Here is a 19,314-nt window from a genome sequence, read left to right as displayed (position 1 = left end):
TGGTGGATTCTTTGGCTGATAGACAAAGGCAGAAGTATTGCGAAACAAGTCTACCCTGCAACCTAAAGATGACATCTTTCTCATGGCTTGCCCGATCATTTCAGTCTAGGAAAGAAATAGCCTTAGGGTATTTGCTGGAGAGATCCGGTACACTTCAGACTATAACTCGTTCATTTGCCCTTTTCGAGGGAATCTGGCGCGCAATTTTCCAGATTGGGAATCATACTTGGCCCCAATATCATCCCTGTATATTGTGGGTATCAAAAGGTTTTTGCGACCTACCACCAGACACGGGTGCAATCATAACTAATCCTGCGGCCCCAGGACGAGCCGTGCCCTAATCCGCCCCGTGGATCTCTGGGGCCGGCCGGTCCTTAAGTTTCAGGCCTTCAGGCGGAAGCCATTCTAGTCTATAATAATCCCTCCCCTCTTGAACCAGGGCAGCCTTGGACTTCGCTGTTCCAACCCGAACAAACTGATACAATCCATATTATTGACGACACAAATATCGTTTGATTTATTCATTTCCATTCTCCGCTTCGCATAATATCTCATATATCATCTATCAATATTCGGACTTGGAAGATAAGCCTTTCACTGCTTTGATATTGGTCGGTAGGTTGTAACAATTTCCATTGATTGAATCAGTAACTTGGATTCAACTAATTTTCTAATATTTAGATCGTACATCGGAAGTGTTAATCACATTATGAAGATTGAAGATAATGGCAGATTGGCTCCTCCAACTCATGCTCCTCGGCCTCAAGGCCCTTCGTGGCGAAGTTTTGCCGAGAATGTCATGATTAGCGGCGTGACTTTCACGATAACTCTCTGTATCACAGATGCTATCTTTAAATCTGACAGCTTTTTCGTTCGATGGGCGGTTTTTACGTCATTATATGCGTTTTTAAATTTTCTGTACCAGAAGGTTGTCCGAGCTACTTGAACCTATTCATAAGGTGTGAATTTTGCAAATCGAATCTATGTACCACACTTATATCTCTTCCTAATTTGTCCAATGACCGAGATCATGGGCACAAGCTTTTAATCGCGAAGTCAGGAACTAGTTCAACTCTACTATGAAGTGAAAGTAAGACATGTCAATTGATCAGGTGGTGATGCGTTTCGCGAGGCGCGCATGACCGTAGATATGTTTGCTTAGATGTTCTCTCAAATGGGGTTTGTTGCTGCGGAGGCAATACTTTAAAGGGGGGATAATCGCAAGATGGAGCCGCGTTGTACTCATCCTAGGCTGTGCCTATTTCTATAGTCTCGCTGAGAGCAAAGCTACAGCCTATTTCGTGCGCCAATAACGTTACCGGCAATCACCAAAATGCAAAGCTCAGGGAATTCCTTCGAATAATGACTTCGATATTTCAGGAATGACCAGATAGGTGAGTGTAGGTATCAGTCTATCTACTAGAGATCTCGCAGTATGCATATACTGCGCATTGACTCTCACCGTATTCAAAGTAATGGAGATGACACGCGAGCGGTGTTACATAGATGGATGGCAGATATCCGGTAAAAGCGGCCAAGGACGGGGCTAAACCAAAGCGGGGTGAGTGAGAGTGAGGGCGCTAAACCCGAGAGGGCAAGGGGATTGTGGAGACGGGCAAGCGGTCGAGGGTGGCAGGAGAACGGGTCGCTCGGGCTCGGGCGATGTCAACTGCTTTGTCAGAGTGCGGAAATTCCCCGTTGTAGTTTCGATGATGATACTTCAGGTTAACTGACGACATTTTCAATATCATAAAGATTGGCCAATGCTTACTAGAGACATTTGTGTTACCCAACTTGGTTATTCGCATTGATTTGCAAGCACCACACTAAGCAACCCAACTTACATGCCACATATACCTGTAGTCTTACACCTATTTCTTTACATACTCACTATCCTCCGATATTTCTCAATAACCCCAATCTACTCACAATGTCAGACCCATCCGCCTACTCATACCCATCTCCGTTGGAGGGATACGAAAACCTCGAGCCACTGTCCGAGTAAGTGTGCCCCGCAACCACATCACACGCAAGATACTTATCTTTTGCTGTAGCGAGCGCGCCGAAGACGGCAAGTCATTTAAGAACCCCCAAAATGGCGTCTTAAGCAAAGCCTACTCTGAATTCCCCGATCCTCTTTCCAAAGGCCGAGAGGGAGGCTTTGACGTCCACATCTATCATTTCCAAGTACGTGCCACCCTCGGACCACAAACCTAGGAAACAAAAAGGCTAACGCATCGATTAGAATAACCCCGACCAAGCTGCATTTGCCAAAGCCCTCTGGGAACGAATTAGACGAGAATGTAAGCAACACATCCTTCTAGCCCAGGAACTGCAGCGCCTGTCCGTCTACGGCGGCGTTGAGTTGCCCATTTCAATTGGTCACTTGCTTATACTTTTAAACAGTCCCCGAGCTTCGAATTTATACTTTTTTCGACCGGCCTATCGGTCCTCACCCGGTAGCAATGTTCGAAGTGAATTTGTTCACACCTGCGCAGTTTGGAGCTTTCGTTCCTTGGTTGGTTATCAATCGGGGTCCGCTCAGTGCTCTCGTTCATCCCAATACAGTGGCATCAGAGGATGAGCGCAATCATACCCAACGCGCGACTTGGCTTGGTGATCGGATTACGTTGGATTTGGGGGTTTTTAACAAGAAGAAGTGATATAAGAGGGAGGAGGAGGAAGTTGAGAGGGCGAAGCTGGAGAGGCTATAGGATTCATGCATTTTTATCAAGGTACAATAATTCCCAATCAATGATGAGTTATATGAAGGAAGTTCAGTTCACTACATGGTACGTATGATTTGGGTCTTTCTTGCTTGGCATCCTCTGCATCTACGCACGAGCACAGTTCCCTACGTTCCACGAACGTACCAAGAATTAGGCCTCAAATACTAATAGTCAGTTCGATGCCAACTACTTTCTTTGATCATGAGATCCACACTAGAGGATATCGACACTGACTTGGGGAAAGAGATTTGGAATATATTCTCAATTGGTGAGCTGTTGTTAAGCTTCATGGTACAGCAGAAAAAGGCTAACTACGCTAACTGATATTATTATGTGTAAAGCAAATAGAACTAATAGAAAGAATCGTCAAAGCTAGCCTTGTAGTCTTGTATAGTCAATTAAAATACTTTCTGAAGGCTTGTAGTGATCAAATCGCACACCTTCCTGTACTTTAAATACACTCCAATACTCCACTTCACCTGAAGTCATGAATAGATTAAACTACAAGCTACCAATAAGGCAAAGAGAGATAGATCACCACAGCGTGTTATATTGAGGAATGTCAACGGCTGGTACATATACGCGATGCTATTGGTGAACCGCACCATTCTATACGTCTAACCCGAAGAGCGCCATGCACACATCAGGGCCCCCAAGACAAATAATAATTACAAATAACAATATCCATAGGGAGGGTATATCACTACAAGTAACTCAACCTAATTCGACCTCATCCCGAACTTTTCGTTGTGATGGCTCTACGGGCAGGTGACATCGTCAGCCCAACAGCAATTTAGAGCAATGATCTTCAGCCATGAGATCTGACACGCAGATTGCACTATTGTTATGATTAGCAAGCAACAAAATATGACGATTACTACTGCACCCACCTGTTCATGGGACACCTGGTATAATGCTCACATTCCTCGGGGTTGCATAATGCATACACTTTATGCCGGAGGATAAATGATATAGTCAGGGAACCTTCTAAAAATCCCACCCCATCGCAGGAGAAATACCACCTGAGTGCATCTTGGGTTGTCTATGGCCTCGCAGTCTTGTCTGAGTTTGAGAATCAAAGTCGAGGTGTTGTGATCTGCTGCTCGGGATACTAGCATGATCCTCGCCAAGGAGACCAGTCACCTCGAGGGATCCATGGCGTCGCTGGAATAGCAAAAGGCCTTGTGATTACACACTTCTATTACCTGGAATTTAGTTTAACTGCTCCTCACCCACGGTATGTCTTCTAATCCTATCCCCATGATGAAGTCATGCTGATAGGATTCAGATAAGATATCGTTATAAGGTAATAAGGCTTGATTATTTTGTTTAAAGGGATTAAAGGCTGCTTGCCGCTGTTTATTACTTTAGCACCGTCACAAAAGATGCGTTTTCTTATATCGCTGGTACTAGCTTGCCTATCTTCAACCCAACCAGTCCGGGCATTGCTTAACCATAGGGCAACGTCTGAGGTCCCACCATATGTCTTGGAATACGGTAAGCCAGTTAAAATCCATATTTCTGATATTGTCTTACTTAGTTGGCTTTATAGCACCCTTGGTCTGGCTCCATAGTCAGGAAACATACATGCCGAGCGATATCCAGCAGCAGGTCGATCATACCAGACCCAATGTCAACTGGACGACTATCGAGGGAGTGGAGTCACCACTCAACCTAAATAACCTCGACACACTCAATTCCATGGGCAATACAAGTGTCTATCTAACCTCTCTAGAGGGCATCGAAGCCGATCCAGAGCCAGCCTGGTTCCGGGGTATCAGACCGGACTCAGAGGGGCGAATAGGTAATGGTACAGGGAGTGTCATCGTTACCGCAGATCGCGGCAATGGAACTGTTGATGCGTTCTACTTTTACTTCTATGCGTGAGCTCAGCTGTGTCCCGGGTCTGACTTTGTACTGACCTGATCCTAGATTCAACAAAGGCGGCAGGGTCCTAGGCCTGGAATTTGGCGACCACATCGGAGACTGGTTAGTGCGAAGAACATTGTGTAGAGCTGCTCTGGCTAAAAGCAACCAAACAGGGAACATAACATGATCCGCTTCGTGAACGGTACACCCGACGCCATATGGTACAGCCAGCATGCCAGCGGACAGGCATTTACTTACGCCGCCGTTGAAAAGAAGGATAAGCGGCCGTATGTCTACTCTGCGAGAGGCACGCATGCAAACTACGCAATTGCAGGGTAAATACCGAAAATATTTAAAAGATGTTGGTGGAATGAATGTCGATACTGATAAATATCCAGAAAACATGACCATACCATCCCGGGCTTTAACCTCCCTGCGGGGTTTTTGATGGACTATACAGACCGCGGTGTGCTGTGGGATCCCGTGCTCAATGTGTACATTTACACCTACGAATCCGATGAAACAACAGCTGCGTTCAAGGCTGTGAACTCCAAAGATCCGGTGGCGTGGTTGGATTTCAATGGGAGATGGGGGGATGACCAGCCGCCTAATGAGCCTTCGATCTTTGGGGAGGCTAAAAATGTTGCTGGTCCCAATGGTCCTAAGTTTAAGGGTTTGGATAGGGAGTTGGTGTGTCCTTCGAAGCCGTGTTTTGTGCTTCCGTTTAGAATCTTTTCTGTGGATGAGACTTCGTGAGAGTTGGGTTGATAGTGGATAAATAGTGGATAGTGGGTATACTGTAATGATCAATGATATAGGAGAATATAGTTTGGTATAGACTGATAAGAGTAGAAAGACAGTTGTTTAGATTGAGAGTATGTTGCACTTCAGCCTTGTGATATTTCCTTGTACCTCAGCTTGGTCCAAGCTAGCAATTCCCTCACGCCGAACAATAAGAAAACGGGAGTACATTAACAATTCCCGAATCACTCGAAGAGAGATTTGATTCTTGTTTATTCTTGTTATCCGCGGATCCCTTTTACCATTCTCAGAAAGTTCCTGCACGTAAGGGAAACCCACCCCCACTTTTGATCCACTCTGTTCTCGAGCTGTTCTCAGAAGGGCGATATTTTTTTTTTTTTTTTTTGAGTACAGAGTACATGTACATACGGACAATAGTTACTCCATACTGCATACTGCCACGAGGAATATAGATCCCAATGTACTATATACAAGGCAAATAAAGACATTGAGAATGTCCGAGAAAATAGTTCATCGCGTTCCAGCCGGTCCCGCGTGCCCCACCCCCGTCACAATAGGCCTGGAGGTCTCGTGTTTGGGCTGAGATCTTAAATTGCCGTGTTTCAGGAATTAGTCTAGCTTGAATTGGAGATGTCTCGGTGGCTCGGGTTCGATATGGTTATTAAACGGCGCAGTTAGTTTGATTAGGTGCATGCAATAGCGGGATTTGCGAGCAATTATTCTAGAGCCGATGGTATATTACCCTAGGGACAGGAGAGGTTAGCTTTAGTCGGTTAGTTGCCCCGTATCATGTCCAATTTCAGCCGAGGTTGGGACTTGGGACTAATTGGGGCATAATCTGCATCTACTGTCAAAAACGTCTTTGTATGGAGTGCTTCGTACTCCTTATATATTATACGTCTAACTATTATTCTTTATTTTTTTGTAGTGATATATCAGACTGTTTCGTATCTCTGTAAGTGTAAGATTGCAACAAGTACGAAGTACAAGTGGAGACCTCAACGGCCCATAAGTGCACGTTCCAGATTTCCCCCTTCTTAGCCACGAGGGGAGAACGTGCTTACCATGTGTATATATGTATTCGGGTACCCGGATATCATTTAATAGATCATAATAGATCATAATAGATCATAATCCCCCTACTTCTTTACAATTGAAAGACATAAGAAATCCAGATATCCCTATCCTTAACTCCAATTGACCCGTTCAGTGACCAACGATCCAAGCTCTGATTGTGGAGATCCGGACCAAAGATGGTTTGTTTTTCTTTTTTTTTACCCCTGAATGTTTGGGTGTTTGGGTCTTTTTTCTACTCCGTATATTCATCAGATTTCGATCTTCCCCTTAGTATCCCGTAAAAATAATCAAATTAAACATCCTTCTCTTTCTTTCCCATCCTTCTTTTCAACTTTCTCCAAGCGCCGCTGTTGCTGGACGCTGTGAGCAGGCCTATTTTCAATAAAAAAACAAAAACAACTCTTCCCCCTCTCTCCCCCAAAAAAAGAGGAACTCTGAACTTTGAACTTTGTTCAAGTCCCAATTTCAATTCCTTCCCCTTTCACCCACTGGCTGGGAAACTTGTATCTTGATTGATACCACTCTCGCTTATTCTCTTTTCATACTTTCATTTTTTTTTTTTGAGAAATCCGATCCCCGAATTGGTAATTGGATTGAATCCCACTTTTTGTTCAGTTTCAGAGCAGTTTTGAATCGCTCCATCTCCATCGGATCTCAGCACTATCTGCAGTATTAGCGCTGTTGAACTCCGATATCTATACCATATCGTTTTATTGGTGAGTGGCGGTGCCCAAGGTTCCATACCCCTGACCTTCTGGTGAGGGGTTCTGGCAATATCGAGATTTCTAGATTTCTTTGGAGCTATACCCCCAGAACTGGGGATTAGAAGAGAAAGAGAAAGGAGAATAAAAAGAAGAAGAGAAGAAGAGAAAAGAAAAAAAGGAAACTAATGAGGAAAGAAAACAGGAAAGAACAGAAAACAGACAAACTTCCTGAAATGGCAACTACGCGCCTGGGACCTGAAACAGACATCAACCGTCGCACCTCCCTCGGATTCCTTCGTCGTTCTAAATCCACCGAACCCTTAGGAGAGCAAAAATCTTCCCGCAAAAAGATGTCTAAAACTCAAGCTATGGAGGATGAGATGCGTCGTCAGCGCGAGTCTTATGCTCCCAAAGTTCCTCCCCGCTTGCCTGATCTTTCCCCAGCCCCGCAACTGGAAACTTTTGGAGGTGAGGAACGTGATAAGTTTATCGACCCAGTCCCAATTAGCCCACAGTCTGGAGTTGTCGCATCACCCTCTATGACTGGTTCAACCAAAAGTGTCGATCCCTATGGGCGCACTGAGAGCATGACCCATCGTGGTAGATATAGCTATGCTAGTAGTGCTGCCAGCACCGTCAACAGTCCCCGCCGGGTGCGCCGTCGCAAGGACCCCACCTCATACAAGTGAGTCGCCAAGATGTGTGACATCAACATCAAACCAGACCAGCTAACAATGGGAACGTGTCTAGTGTGCTTGTCATCGGTGCTCGTAACTCGGGAAAAACCTCATTCATCAACTTCCTCCGCAGTGCTCTGGCTATGCCCGCCCATAAGCATCCATCGCGCACCCCTGAGGAGGTCGAAGAGCTTGAACGCCAAACCTCCGCCTGGGAAGGATTCGCGTCGCAATACCTGGAAACGGAGTTTGACGGAGAACGTGTCGGACTTACCCTGTGGGACTCCGTAGGCTTGGAGCGGAACATCGCAGATCTTCAGCTGCGTGGCGTGACAGGCTTCCTGGAGAGCAAGTTTGAGGAGACCCTGGCCGAGGAGATGAAGGTTATCCGCTCTCCCGGTGCCCGTGATACTCACATTCACTGCACTTTCCTACTTCTGGATCCTGTACGTCTGGACGAGAATATCGCCATGGCTGAGCGTGCTGCCAAGGGCACGTCCAAGCCCACTGATGCGCCGGTGGTTGGGATTCTGGACCAGAATCTGGATATCCAGGTCTTGCGCACGGTACTGGGCAAGACCACTGTGGTGCCGGTTATCAGCAAGGCGGATACAATCACCTCCGCCCACATGAACTACCTCCGCAAGGCGGTCTGGAGCAGCTTGAAGCAGGCCAATATCGACCCCCTTGAGATCTTGACATTGGAGGACCAGGAGGAAGAGTACTCGTCGTCGGAAAGTGTGGATGATGATGAAATCCTGGAGCTTGACAACCCCGAGTCGACTGAGACTGGAGATGCCAGCGAAGCCAAAGAACCCGAGGATGCAAGCGAAAATGTCCCCGGCTCGCCATCGCAGTCCAGCCAGAGCACTCGCAGGTCCAACACGTCGCAGGTCATCAACCAGCACGTTCCCTTCTCGATTTTGTCCCCGGACCCTCACTCGCTGGCAGCTGGAGACCAACCCGTCGGTCGCCGATTCCCCTGGGGCTTTGCAGATCCATATGACGCCGATCACTGTGACTTTGTTCGCCTGAAGGACTCCGTCTTCTCCGATTGGCGCTCCGAGCTGCGGGAGGCCAGCCGCGTGGTCTGGTATGAGCGCTGGAGAACCAACCGACTCAACCGCAATGGACAGCCGACGACGCCCGCTCAGAAGCCAAACTACGGTGGCCGTCAGGGACCTTATGATGGCCGTCGCACGCGATAAATGGGTCCCTCCCCCTCCCTTTCCCATAGCTTTCTCTTCCCGCACATACCCCCATTCTTCGCGGCCTGGCACCCTCGCAAGGCTTCTTTTTATGTCATACTTGCTTTTTTTTTTTCCCTTTCTCTTCTGACAAAATGTTTCGAAATCCGGAACCTGTACTAGTGCTGCTCATCTATTGTTCGCACGGTAATTTGATAGTTTATCTTGAATCCTAATTCCGAGAGAGTAAATGTACGGAGTAGTAATGTACTAACGTACTAATGTACTCGGCTTCATTTACAATCTGACAGGCGCATTGGTCAGAGGTCTTCTGCGGCTGAAGCGCCGGTCAGCGACGATCGTGAGTTCAGCTGTAAGCCAATAAGAGACGATAATCCTTGGGTACTCCGTACATGAGTGAAGAATCACAGACTTAGCTCTTCAGAGGTTGGCGCCGATGAATACGATGTGCTATAAACTTCTCGCTTTGTCTCTTTTTTCCCTTCCTTTTTTTTTTTCTCAATTCACTTCTATATGAGTAGAGAGAAGGCTTCATATCTATAAGTATAGAATGGCCTAACGGACATCGCACAAAGAAACCCCCCCAGTCCAACCCTCCTCTTGTGTGACCAAAGACCTCTCAAAAGGAGAAAATAAACCGGCTGGAAAGCATATACATTGAATATTCAAATCAACAAACCACCCCATTGGACCAACAATGTCTCTCCAAGTGAACGACCCACGGTCGCGAACCCGATCCAAATCCCCTGGTCGCGAGCGCTCACGGTCGCGGTCGCGCGACAGCCGAGTCCCCTCCCCCTCGCCCTCCCATCGCTCCCGCTCCCCAGCCGTCGAAGCTCCAAGAAGCAAAGGCTTCAATCCCGACGAAGAAGCCGAAATCGAGCGCCAATACAAGCTTATCAGCGAGCGTCGTCGCGAACCAAACAACAATGAGCCCCGCCCCGTCGTCTCGCGCGCCCCAAGAACCCCCCGTTACGATGTGGACCGCTCAGACTCGGACTCGGAGTCGCGACGTCGCGACGCAGAAAGCGCAAGACGACGTCGCGATGATCGCTATGAACACTCGGACGAGGAGCGCGGGTCTGCGGCAGCTTCGTCGCGGTCGCATCGGCGTCGACCTTCGTCGCCAGACCGTGGAAGTCGTATGAATCAACACGACTCAGACGACTCAGGTGATGATCTGGCTTATGGTGATGCGCCAAATAGCCATTCTAGCTATGCGCGCCCGAATCGGTATAGCTATGCCCAGCCCACGCAGTTCGTGTCCGCTGCCCCACGACAGCCGGGTTACCCTGCCGGCTCGGTTGACTGGGCCTCTGTGCCGGAATGCGAACGTCCTGGATACGTGCCGCCTTCCTCGCAACCTGCAGGTCCGACTACTATGCCCGGCGCGTTTCCTGTGGCATCGACCTACCCCGCTAGCTCGGGAGCTGTGCCGGCGCCTATGAATCCCGCGCTGCAGTATGCTGCGACGAATGTTAGTTACACGCCTTCGCATTATCGGACCGCCTCGGCGAGTGATACTGGTTATCCGCCGCCGGCCGCGGGATATGCGAATCCCGGCGTGTACCAGTACGCGCAACTCGATCCTAATGTGAAGTATGCTTCGAAGACGGTGCCGGTATCCGGATCGGGGCCTAAGCCGATATACCCTGCTTCTACGCATGAGCAGTTTTCTAGACCGATTCCGCAGACGCAGGGCCAGTATCAGCCACAATCGCAGCCGCCTCCACCGCCAGACCAGTATCGGTATAAGCACGAGCCTCAGAAACAAGAGCCTCAGTTTGTGGAGATCGCACCTGGTGGGAGTCGGTCGAGTGCTCGTCCGCACGGTCATTCTGCGTCGTCGTCGTCAAACACCCTCGCAGTTAGCGGTGCCAGTGCACCTCATTCGGCCCATCCCCCGGCCAGTCCACTGCTGGAGCCGTATCACGGTACTTACCAGTCCATCTCACCGATGCCAACCGCAATCGTCATCCCCTCCATCCGCGACGACGACATCTCAGACCTCGAACCACTGGACGGCGGAAACTCCGCCTCAGACTCAAGCCGACGCGGCAAACACACTCGCTCGCACTCATCGATCAGCGAGAAAGAACCCCGCACCCGCAGAAGCAAAGACAAGAAAGACAAAGAGCGCGACGACAGACGCCTTATCCGCCAATCAGGCCACAACCGCCACGACTCCAGCTCCTCAATCCTCAGCACCGACCCCCGAGTCCTGGTCTCGCCAACAACAGGTCGCAAACGCGTCTCCTTCTACGACGCCGGCCCAGACGCCGCGGCCATGCAATCCGCCCTAAACCACACACGAAACATAGACAGCAGACCCATAATCCAAATCCTCCCCCGCCTCACCAGCGACGAGATCCTGCTTCTACGCCAGGAATACAAGACCCGCGTGCGCATGCAAGGAAAAGGAATAAACCTCGCCAAACACCTCCGTCTCAAACTCGGCAGTTCCTCATTCGGAAAAGTCTGCTACGCAACCGCCCTCGGACGCTGGGAATCAGAAGCCTATTGGGCGAACTGCTATTACCAAGCGGGGACATCGCGTCGCGAACTACTTATCGAGTCATTGATGGGCCGGTCGAATGCGGCGATTCGCGAAATTAAAAATTCCTTCCGTGATACCCGCTACGATAATAGTCTCGAGCGTTGTATGCGGTCTGAGTTACGTGCTGATAAATTCCGTGTTGCCATTCTGCTTGCGCTTGAGGGTCAACGGCAGGATGAGCGTGAGCCGCTCGATAAACGCCTTGTGCGGGATGATGTGCAGGATTTGCATCGTGTTGTTGTACGGGAGGGGGGTGAGACTGCTATGATTCATATAATTGTTTTGAGAAGTGATTCGCATCTCAGGGAGGTTTTGAGGGCTTATGAGGATAATTATGGGCATAATTTTACCAGGGCTATGATTTCGAAGTCGAGGAATCTTGTCGTATGTATTTGTTTTCCCCTTCGCCCTTCCAGTCAATACTGACTTGACCTTGACTCGAAAATGAGAAATTGAATCTCCATAACTAACATATACCAGGGCGAAACACTAGCACACATCCTCAACGGCGCAATCAACAGACCAATGCGCGACGCCCTCCTCCTCCACCAAGCCCTCCGCGAATCCCGGACCGGACGTGAACGCTCAGAACTACTCGTTTCACGGCTTGTGCGTCTGCATTGGGAACCTAGACATCTTGATCTTGTCAAGAATGAGTATCGACGCAGATACCATGAGCGGTTGGAGGAGGCTATTGCGGAGGAGATTCTGTCGTTGAATGGTGGGCAGGATTGGGGCGAGTTTTGTATTGAGCTGGCGCGGAATGCTTGATTGTTTTGGTTTCTGTGTGTGGTTTCTGTGTGTGGTAGATGTTGTATGTTGTTTGTGATCTTCAGGGTGGGATTTTAGTTTGTATTTTTGCTTTTCTTGCGTATATCATCTCTATCCTTGGATTCTGGTTTGTGTATATACGTATGTACTGTACTTTTGATTGTCCTATGCTCCAATGTTCTATTCATACAGGGCATGACATTCATGTGTATAGCATTCGCTGAGCTGCTTCTTAGGGCTGGCACGGGATGGTATCTAAATGCTTCACTTAGCATACAAGTAAGTGTTGAACAATCTCTCATGCTTGCAAGCATGTTGTTTGCTACAGAATGAGCCTTTTACCTTTGTTTGCTATTTGCTATTAGTTTGCTACAATTAAGCAATGTTCAGATGGTTTCTATAGGGTATATAAACCCCTGCATTATTAGTTTTACCAATTAACAATTCTTCCTCTGCTTTTTCCCCAATCGTAGTATTCATTACAACAGGTTATGAAGCCCTCTTTCAACCCCTGAATCATTCATCAATTTCATCAAGCTGGGGTAGCTAGTTATAATACTCCTAGGCATACTACTAAAGAGACCCTTGATTTCTTTAAGGAGCTTAGGGTTATTATGATAGAATATCCTACGTTCTTACCTGATTCAAACCCCATTAAGGAGGTATAGAACTAGGTAGAGGATTATATTAAGAGAAAGTATAGGGATCAGCACTTCCCTTTATCGAAGCTTCGTGGTATGGTCTAGGAGGCCTAGGATGCTATATCGGAGGAATTCCTATCTAATCTGATTGATAGTATACTATTGAGGTGCTAGGTAGTGATTGCTGCTAATGAGAGACCTACTATATAGTAACCTTGGAAGATAGTAAGATAGTAAGATAGTAAGATAGTAAGAAAGTGAGAGTTAAGAGTTGAGAGTACCTGTTTTTTTAAAAATTAATGTACTATTCAGGTGTAAGAATACCATATAAGATACTACGCCAATTGTGCGCTAGTAAAAATGAGTGGAGGTGGGTGAATCTGGTGAATCTTTATAAAGTATGCTGTTGTACATAGCCGTTACTTTCCAGACAAGCAATTTAGTGGGGTGAGTGGGTTTATGATCAACAGAGACCAACTCCACATAAAACAATCCCGAAAATTCACTTCTAATTATGTACATAGACCATTACCCTGAAAGGTTCTGGAGATTGAACACATTGCCTTTTGCCTAAGAAGGCCCTTACACCTGCGGAGCAGCCAGTGGCACGCGATGCACACTGTACGCAGAGTCGCAGACGTGGACAACATTTGAAGTCAAGTCAAGCCTCGAGCGCTCTCATTACGTAAATATAATTATCAACACAAGATCACAGGGTGTACTATAACCATTCAAGCGATAGTACTCCGTACAGTAGTAGCGAGACCAGTTAGTTAGAGGCTAGTATGTAATACATTGTCACCGGAGATAGCACTTCGGGGAACGGACACCGAAAGCTTAGAATCTGGTCATTTCGGAGTTCTATTTAATCAGAAAAGGGTTTATGTTCTTGCCTCGAAAAAAGTATATTGTGAACTGAATCGACATATCATGCAGCAAGGAGGTTTCAATAGGAAGTGGATCGTGAACTCCAAAGCAGATCCTGCATTTTGTACTACATCGCGCACGTGACCCCAGCCCATGTACTTCGTATTCCGTATTCAAATACAAATGAGTGCAACACAAGAGTCTAGATCTGATGGGATTTTGAACACATTTGTATCCGACCGGGCTGTTGGGTTGGGGCCAATGCTGACATGTATGAGACGACCCTCTCTGCAAGGGGAACCCCTCTGATTTGAGACAGAAACTCATGGACATTTCCATTTTTTTACTGCAGGTTCCCGAGATCGTCCGGGCTCAAGATACCTGGCTATTCAACTCTCTTCATTCCATGTTCTCATCAGTTGAATGCCACGCTGTTGATCGCCATTTCCCCGCAGATTCGTTTTTATCAGAGGCACTAAAGATCAAGACCTGATATTACCTACATCAAATAAAAGCCAACGGTCCATATGTCCACATGATGCTATCACGGAGATGAGCTTGGCACTCCTCTCGACTCGTGCCTCATTATTTTACCCTGGGCCTATCGGTGATTCCCTCAAACCACCATTTCTTTTTCGTCTGCAGCCTTTATTTCCCACACCTCTTACCACACTCTTCCTCTCCACACCTTTATTTGCGCCATACCGCTGTATGGCCCGTCACCTGCACGACTCGCACCGAACTAGAGTCAAATTACTCCGGTGCTCTTGTCTGTCTAGTGACGCCACTCATTTCGTCGATCCGCATAGACCGCTGCTTGTCTTCCATGCGACCTGAAGGTATGCCGTTTCTTCCGGAAACTGCTAGACCGCGTTTTGGGCTTTGACTTTGAATATAGCCACTTTGGGAAAGTCCACCATTTCCACAGTCTTTCCATTCAAATTCCCCTATCCTGACAACCCCCTAACATCACTCTGTCCCCCTCTTAGCATGAATCTGCTTCCACTCGGGCGTTGGCGGAGGTCAGCAGATTAGCGTCCTTGGGATTTATCGAAACCTGCAGGTCTGCTGCTACCTACCCTTTTTATATTATGCCAAGCCGCTTTGATATTCCCCCGTAGAGAGCACATTCTGGCATGCGGGTCTCGGACGGACCTTTGGCTTCTCCCCCTCTCTTCGTAGATTGAGCTCGACTATAAAAATGTCACTGGCATTCCTCTCCTGTAAACACAACGCCGATCCCTTTCTTCAGTCGTCCTGTCAGAGTGCTTTGCAGCCAAGCTCCCTAGAGCTGATTTCCCTTTCTGCAAATAAATAACAGAGCAGACTTGCCCCTGCATTGTACTTTGTATATCTTACCATTCCTCCGTCCAACCCTGTCATAATGCAGCTGTATCGCCTCGGTCTGCTGGTCGCCTCCTTTGTGTCCTCTATTGGAGCACAGTCGACCTTCTCTCCTGCCCGTCCCCCGGCTATACCCCTCGCTGTTAGGTCACCGTATCTGAGTACTTGGCTCAATGTAGGAACCGATGGTGGTAATGGCGGGTACTTAGCTGGTGAATGGCCTGTCTTTTGGCAGTAAGTTGATTATTACCCTCCTTTGGGGTGTATTCGAACGTTCATACTAAAAAAAGATGATCAGGAACCAGGTCAGTGGGTGGGCAGGTATGATCCGCGTCGACGATAATACCTATACATGGATGGGTATTCCTGGATCCAACACCGTCAATCAGACCGCGTTTGAGTATACTTCAACCAAGAGCATCTTTACTATGAACGTGGAGAATAAGGTTGAAATGAATATTACTTTCTTGTCGCCTGTTACGCCTACCGATCTCAAACGACAGTCCCTCGTTTTCTCTTATCTTAATGTCGAGGTGTCCTCTCTTGATGGCCAGAAACATGACGTACAAGTCTACGCGGATATTTCTGCAGGTTTGTTCTCCGGCCTCGTTTCCTACATACAATGACTGACGAAATGATAGAATGGGTATCGGGCGACCGAAATGCCATTGCAGAATGGGAGTATGGTACCACTGATGGCGTGGCTTACCATAAGGTACACCGACAGACTCCGCTGGCATTTTCCGAAAAGAACCAGCAAGGCGAATGGGGTAACTGGTACTGGGCCACCGATGACTCGAAAGACATGACCCACCAGTCTGGCGCGGATACCGACGTCCGTGGTGAGTTCGCAAGAAATGGAAAGCTCACCAATGGCGGCGACACCAACTTCCGGGCTATCTCCTCCGCCTGGCCCGTCTTCGGGTTCTCATCTGATCTGGGCTCGGTTGATTCTTCGCCCGTCAGCACACTCTTCTCACTTGGTCTGACACAAGATGAAGCTATTCAATATGAAGGCGCTTCACAGTATGCCCCAGTACCGTCCTTGTGGAAGAGTTATTTCGGTTCCGAGTTGGCTGCTCTTTCATTCTTCCACAAGGATCATGTCGAAGCGAGCAATCTCGCAAGCTCTTTCGATAGCAAGGTGGCCCAGGATTCAATTGCCACAGCTGGCCAGGACTATCTCACTATTACCTCGCTCTCGGTTCGCCAGGCATTTGGTGCTACCCAGCTGTGTGGTACAAAGGACAAAACCTATCTGTTCCTGAAAGAAATCTCTTCTAACGGCAATATGAACACTGTGGATGTTATCTTCCCAGCGTACCCGGTTTTCCTGTACACCAACCCCGAACTCTTGAAGCTCGTTCTCAATCCTCTATTTGAGAACCAGGAGGCTGGAAAGTATCCTAATAAGTATTCTATACACGATCTAGGCTCGTCTTACCCGAACGCCACTGGTCACTCCGACGGCAGCGACGAGAAGATGCCATTGGAGGAGTGTGGAAATATGCTCATTATGACTTTGGCTTATGTACAGAAGTCGGGTGACACTGACTTTTTGAACGACCACTACACTCTGCTCACGCAGTGGACCAGGTATTTGGTCGAGGACTCGCTTTACCCTGCAAACCAGATCTCAACGGACGACTTTGCTGGCTCCCTAGCGTGAGTGAGCCCTTCCTTATCTAAAAGTTTTCAAACCTAACCTGCACAATTAGCAACCAAACCAACCTCGCACTTAAGGGCATGATCGGTATTCAGGCCATGGCTGTCATTGCGAACCAGACTGGTCACACTGCCGATGCTGCCGATTACTCGAGAATCGCCAAAGACTACATTGCTCAGTGGCAGGACTTGGCTATTGCCAAGGATGCTAACCCTCCCCGAACGACCTTATCCTACGGTGACACAGCTAGCCATGGTATATTCAACCCTCTGTCTCGAGTCTATGAAATCTTGCTTACCATTTCTGTAGGTCTGCTCTACAACCTCTTCGCCGATGCCCAGCTAGGCCTGGATCTTATTCCACAGTCTGTTTATCAGATGCAGAGCGACTTCTACCCAACTGTTGCAAATAAGTACGGGGTGCCGCTAGACACCCGCCACACATACACGAAAAGTAAATGCCCAGACGCTTTACCATTTATTGATTACTTACAATTCGATAGGTGACTGGGAGTGCTTTGCAGCAGCGGTCAGTTCAGTCGATACTCGAACTATGTTTATCAAAAGCCTGGCGACATGGATCAACGAGACACCCACAAACCGACCCCTGACTGATCTGTACGACACCACGTCCGGAAAGTAAGTTCATCTACCCTCAACCCCCTAACAATCCTTGCTGATGAAGCCTAGTTACCCTCAAAATACTTTTGTCGCTCGCCCCGTTATGGGTGGCTCCTTCGCTCCTCTCCTAGTCCGCTAGCGGACCCTTTCGCTTCTTGTTGATTTATTTCACTTATAACACCTTCTGGCCCGTTCACTCGTTGATCGCCCTTCCCCCTACAAAAACTCTCGCTTAGAAGTTCTAGCCAGGTATAGCTACCTTCAGTGATGGTGGACGTCGTGCCGGATACATTCCGTTCGCTTGATAATGTCTTTTCCTTGCTTATACCCATTCATTGGCTTCCCTTTTGGCATGGGCTGTGCGAGTTTTGTTGAGATCCCCGCATATAAATTTATATTATTATGTGACGATTCTCGTACATGCATGAATCTGTGGCTTCAGCCTCTCCGTGTTATCTAGGGATATGTTAAGATGCTTCAACATTGAGGCATATATCAGTTTATACCAAATTCGTGCTGCAATACCCTTGCACCACGAAATATACGGGATTTGGTCAACATTCATATGAAATTTTGTTTATATCGTTTTGAAAATCTACAGGATTCCGATGATTCACTTCCTGGTCATGCTTGGGTTACTCGAATCCATGATAGAACTAGCATGTTGTAATAAACATCTTCGTGGCTATAAGGTGGAGGATGCCTAGACGGAGTCCGCCTTCCATATACTTTCCAGTGTCACAACCATGTTATAGGGTTGTTTTTCTACTTCATTATTTCCAGGCTCATAAGGATTGCTACAAATTTGTATATATTACAATGTGGTTTTGGCTGCTTGGCCTTGAGGGATTGTTGAATAATCAACTAGTAGCTAAATTCATGTCGTGGCTACTACAGAGTTTTTGTTGCGTTAGCTCCTACCCCGTCGTCAATTCCAACCGTCAATTCCACATTGTCTGATCTTGTCGTGCATATCCACACAGAATTTTAAGAAATCCATGCTCGAAATCTCCTTCACCGGATCCTTGATATTCTCCATCTCGTGGTTTCGAATTTCAATTGAGGTTCGAAGCTCCGGGGTCTCCTGCAGCTGAGATATCATGATCACCATCGGAACGTATGGAGCAAAGCCTGCTTTCAGATCGTTTGCCTTCTTGTATCTCTGTTGAACGACGTTAATGAACTCGCTTGCCGTTGTAAATTCCGTACGCTTTGTGTTGATAAACTTTATTATCGCTGCGCTGAGAGCTCCATGTCCTTCGCCTCGCATATGAAGCTTACACTGGCGCATGAAGTCGTCGGCGAATGTTGTTTCTTCCCCCCTTGACGTAATTTTTCGCACGACTTCCGGATCAATGCAGTATTCTAGCCATGCTGATACCTGCATCGACATATTCATCCATGCCTCTGCGTTCGGAGAATTCCTCATTGGTTTCTCGAGAGCCGTATTGATTAGGCGATGTAGACCACGGCCCCGGAGAATGTTGACAACACTATGATACCATGTGTCGAAGTCTTCTTTGTGTTTCAACCGCGGCTCTACCTTGTGTAGAGAAAAGTTTCCGATTACTGGCAAGTAGTCTCCCTGATCTCCAGTTGTGTTCATCGCATCTATGAAATCAGCCCAATTGCGATCGTCTGGTGCGCCAGGTCCGAGTGCTAGTCTCATGTCGTGGGTATTGGTCCTAGATAGACTCCTGTCTCCATTGTTGCCCTCCATCCTGGTGTCCTATCGCTGTGTTCCTGGATCTTTTGACGTTGTTGTTGTTGGCTGATCTGATCTGGTTGATCTGATCTGGTTGATCTGATCTCGTTGATGATT

The 19,314-nt window shown here is 47.7% G+C and overlaps 6 protein-coding genes across 6 annotated transcripts; 5 read left to right on the top strand and 1 right to left on the bottom strand.

Moving 5' to 3' along the window:
• Nucleotides 1–1,930: 1,930 nt before the first annotated feature.
• On the top strand, nucleotides 1,931–2,663 carry N7516_009825 (DOPA 4,5-dioxygenase family protein; the record flags this gene model as incomplete). The annotated part of the gene is made up of 4 exons (XM_057222544.1): nucleotides 1,931–2,001; nucleotides 2,055–2,187; nucleotides 2,246–2,303; nucleotides 2,407–2,663. 4 exons carry the CDS (start codon nucleotides 1,931–1,933, stop codon nucleotides 2,661–2,663), a joined length of 519 nt encoding a protein of 172 aa, XP_057069765.1.
• A 1,653-nt stretch (nucleotides 2,664–4,316) lies between these two features.
• N7516_009824 (uncharacterized protein) lies at nucleotides 4,317–5,354 on the top strand (the record flags this gene model as incomplete). Its single annotated transcript, XM_057222543.1, has 4 exons — nucleotides 4,317–4,612; nucleotides 4,662–4,718; nucleotides 4,772–4,933; nucleotides 4,997–5,354. The coding sequence occupies 4 exons, from the start codon at nucleotides 4,317–4,319 to the stop codon at nucleotides 5,352–5,354; spliced, it is 873 nt and encodes a 290-aa protein (XP_057069764.1).
• Nucleotides 5,355–7,374: 2,020 nt separating this feature from the next.
• Nucleotides 7,375–9,026, top strand: aspE (septin; the record flags this gene model as incomplete). Its single annotated transcript, XM_057222542.1, has 2 exons — nucleotides 7,375–7,826; nucleotides 7,892–9,026. The coding sequence occupies 2 exons, from the start codon at nucleotides 7,375–7,377 to the stop codon at nucleotides 9,024–9,026; spliced, it is 1,587 nt and encodes a 528-aa protein (XP_057069763.1).
• A 697-nt stretch (nucleotides 9,027–9,723) lies between these two features.
• anxc4 (annexin ANXC4) lies at nucleotides 9,724–12,354 on the top strand (the record flags this gene model as incomplete). Its single annotated transcript, XM_057222541.1, has 2 exons — nucleotides 9,724–11,967; nucleotides 12,064–12,354. The coding sequence occupies 2 exons, from the start codon at nucleotides 9,724–9,726 to the stop codon at nucleotides 12,352–12,354; spliced, it is 2,535 nt and encodes an 844-aa protein (XP_057069762.1).
• A 2,892-nt stretch (nucleotides 12,355–15,246) lies between these two features.
• Nucleotides 15,247–17,631, top strand: gta1 (glutaminase GtaA; the record flags this gene model as incomplete). Its single annotated transcript, XM_057222540.1, has 7 exons — nucleotides 15,247–15,440; nucleotides 15,505–15,797; nucleotides 15,848–16,871; nucleotides 16,925–17,127; nucleotides 17,182–17,325; nucleotides 17,375–17,510; nucleotides 17,562–17,631. The coding sequence occupies 7 exons, from the start codon at nucleotides 15,247–15,249 to the stop codon at nucleotides 17,629–17,631; spliced, it is 2,064 nt and encodes a 687-aa protein (XP_057069761.1).
• Nucleotides 17,632–18,420: 789 nt separating this feature from the next.
• Nucleotides 18,421–19,161, bottom strand: N7516_009820 (uncharacterized protein; the record flags this gene model as incomplete). The annotated part of the gene is made up of 1 exon (XM_057222539.1): nucleotides 18,421–19,161. The coding sequence occupies one exon, from the start codon at nucleotides 19,159–19,161 to the stop codon at nucleotides 18,421–18,423; it is 741 nt and encodes a 246-aa protein (XP_057069760.1).
• Nucleotides 19,162–19,314: the final 153 nt, after the last annotated feature.

Source organism: Penicillium verrucosum (assembly GCF_028828655.1).
Source record: "Penicillium verrucosum strain IBT 35672 chromosome Unknown utg000004l_segment0_segment0, whole genome shotgun sequence".
NCBI lineage: Eukaryota > Fungi > Ascomycota > Eurotiomycetes > Eurotiales > Aspergillaceae > Penicillium > Penicillium verrucosum.
This window is presented reverse-complemented; position numbering and strand designations above follow the sequence as displayed.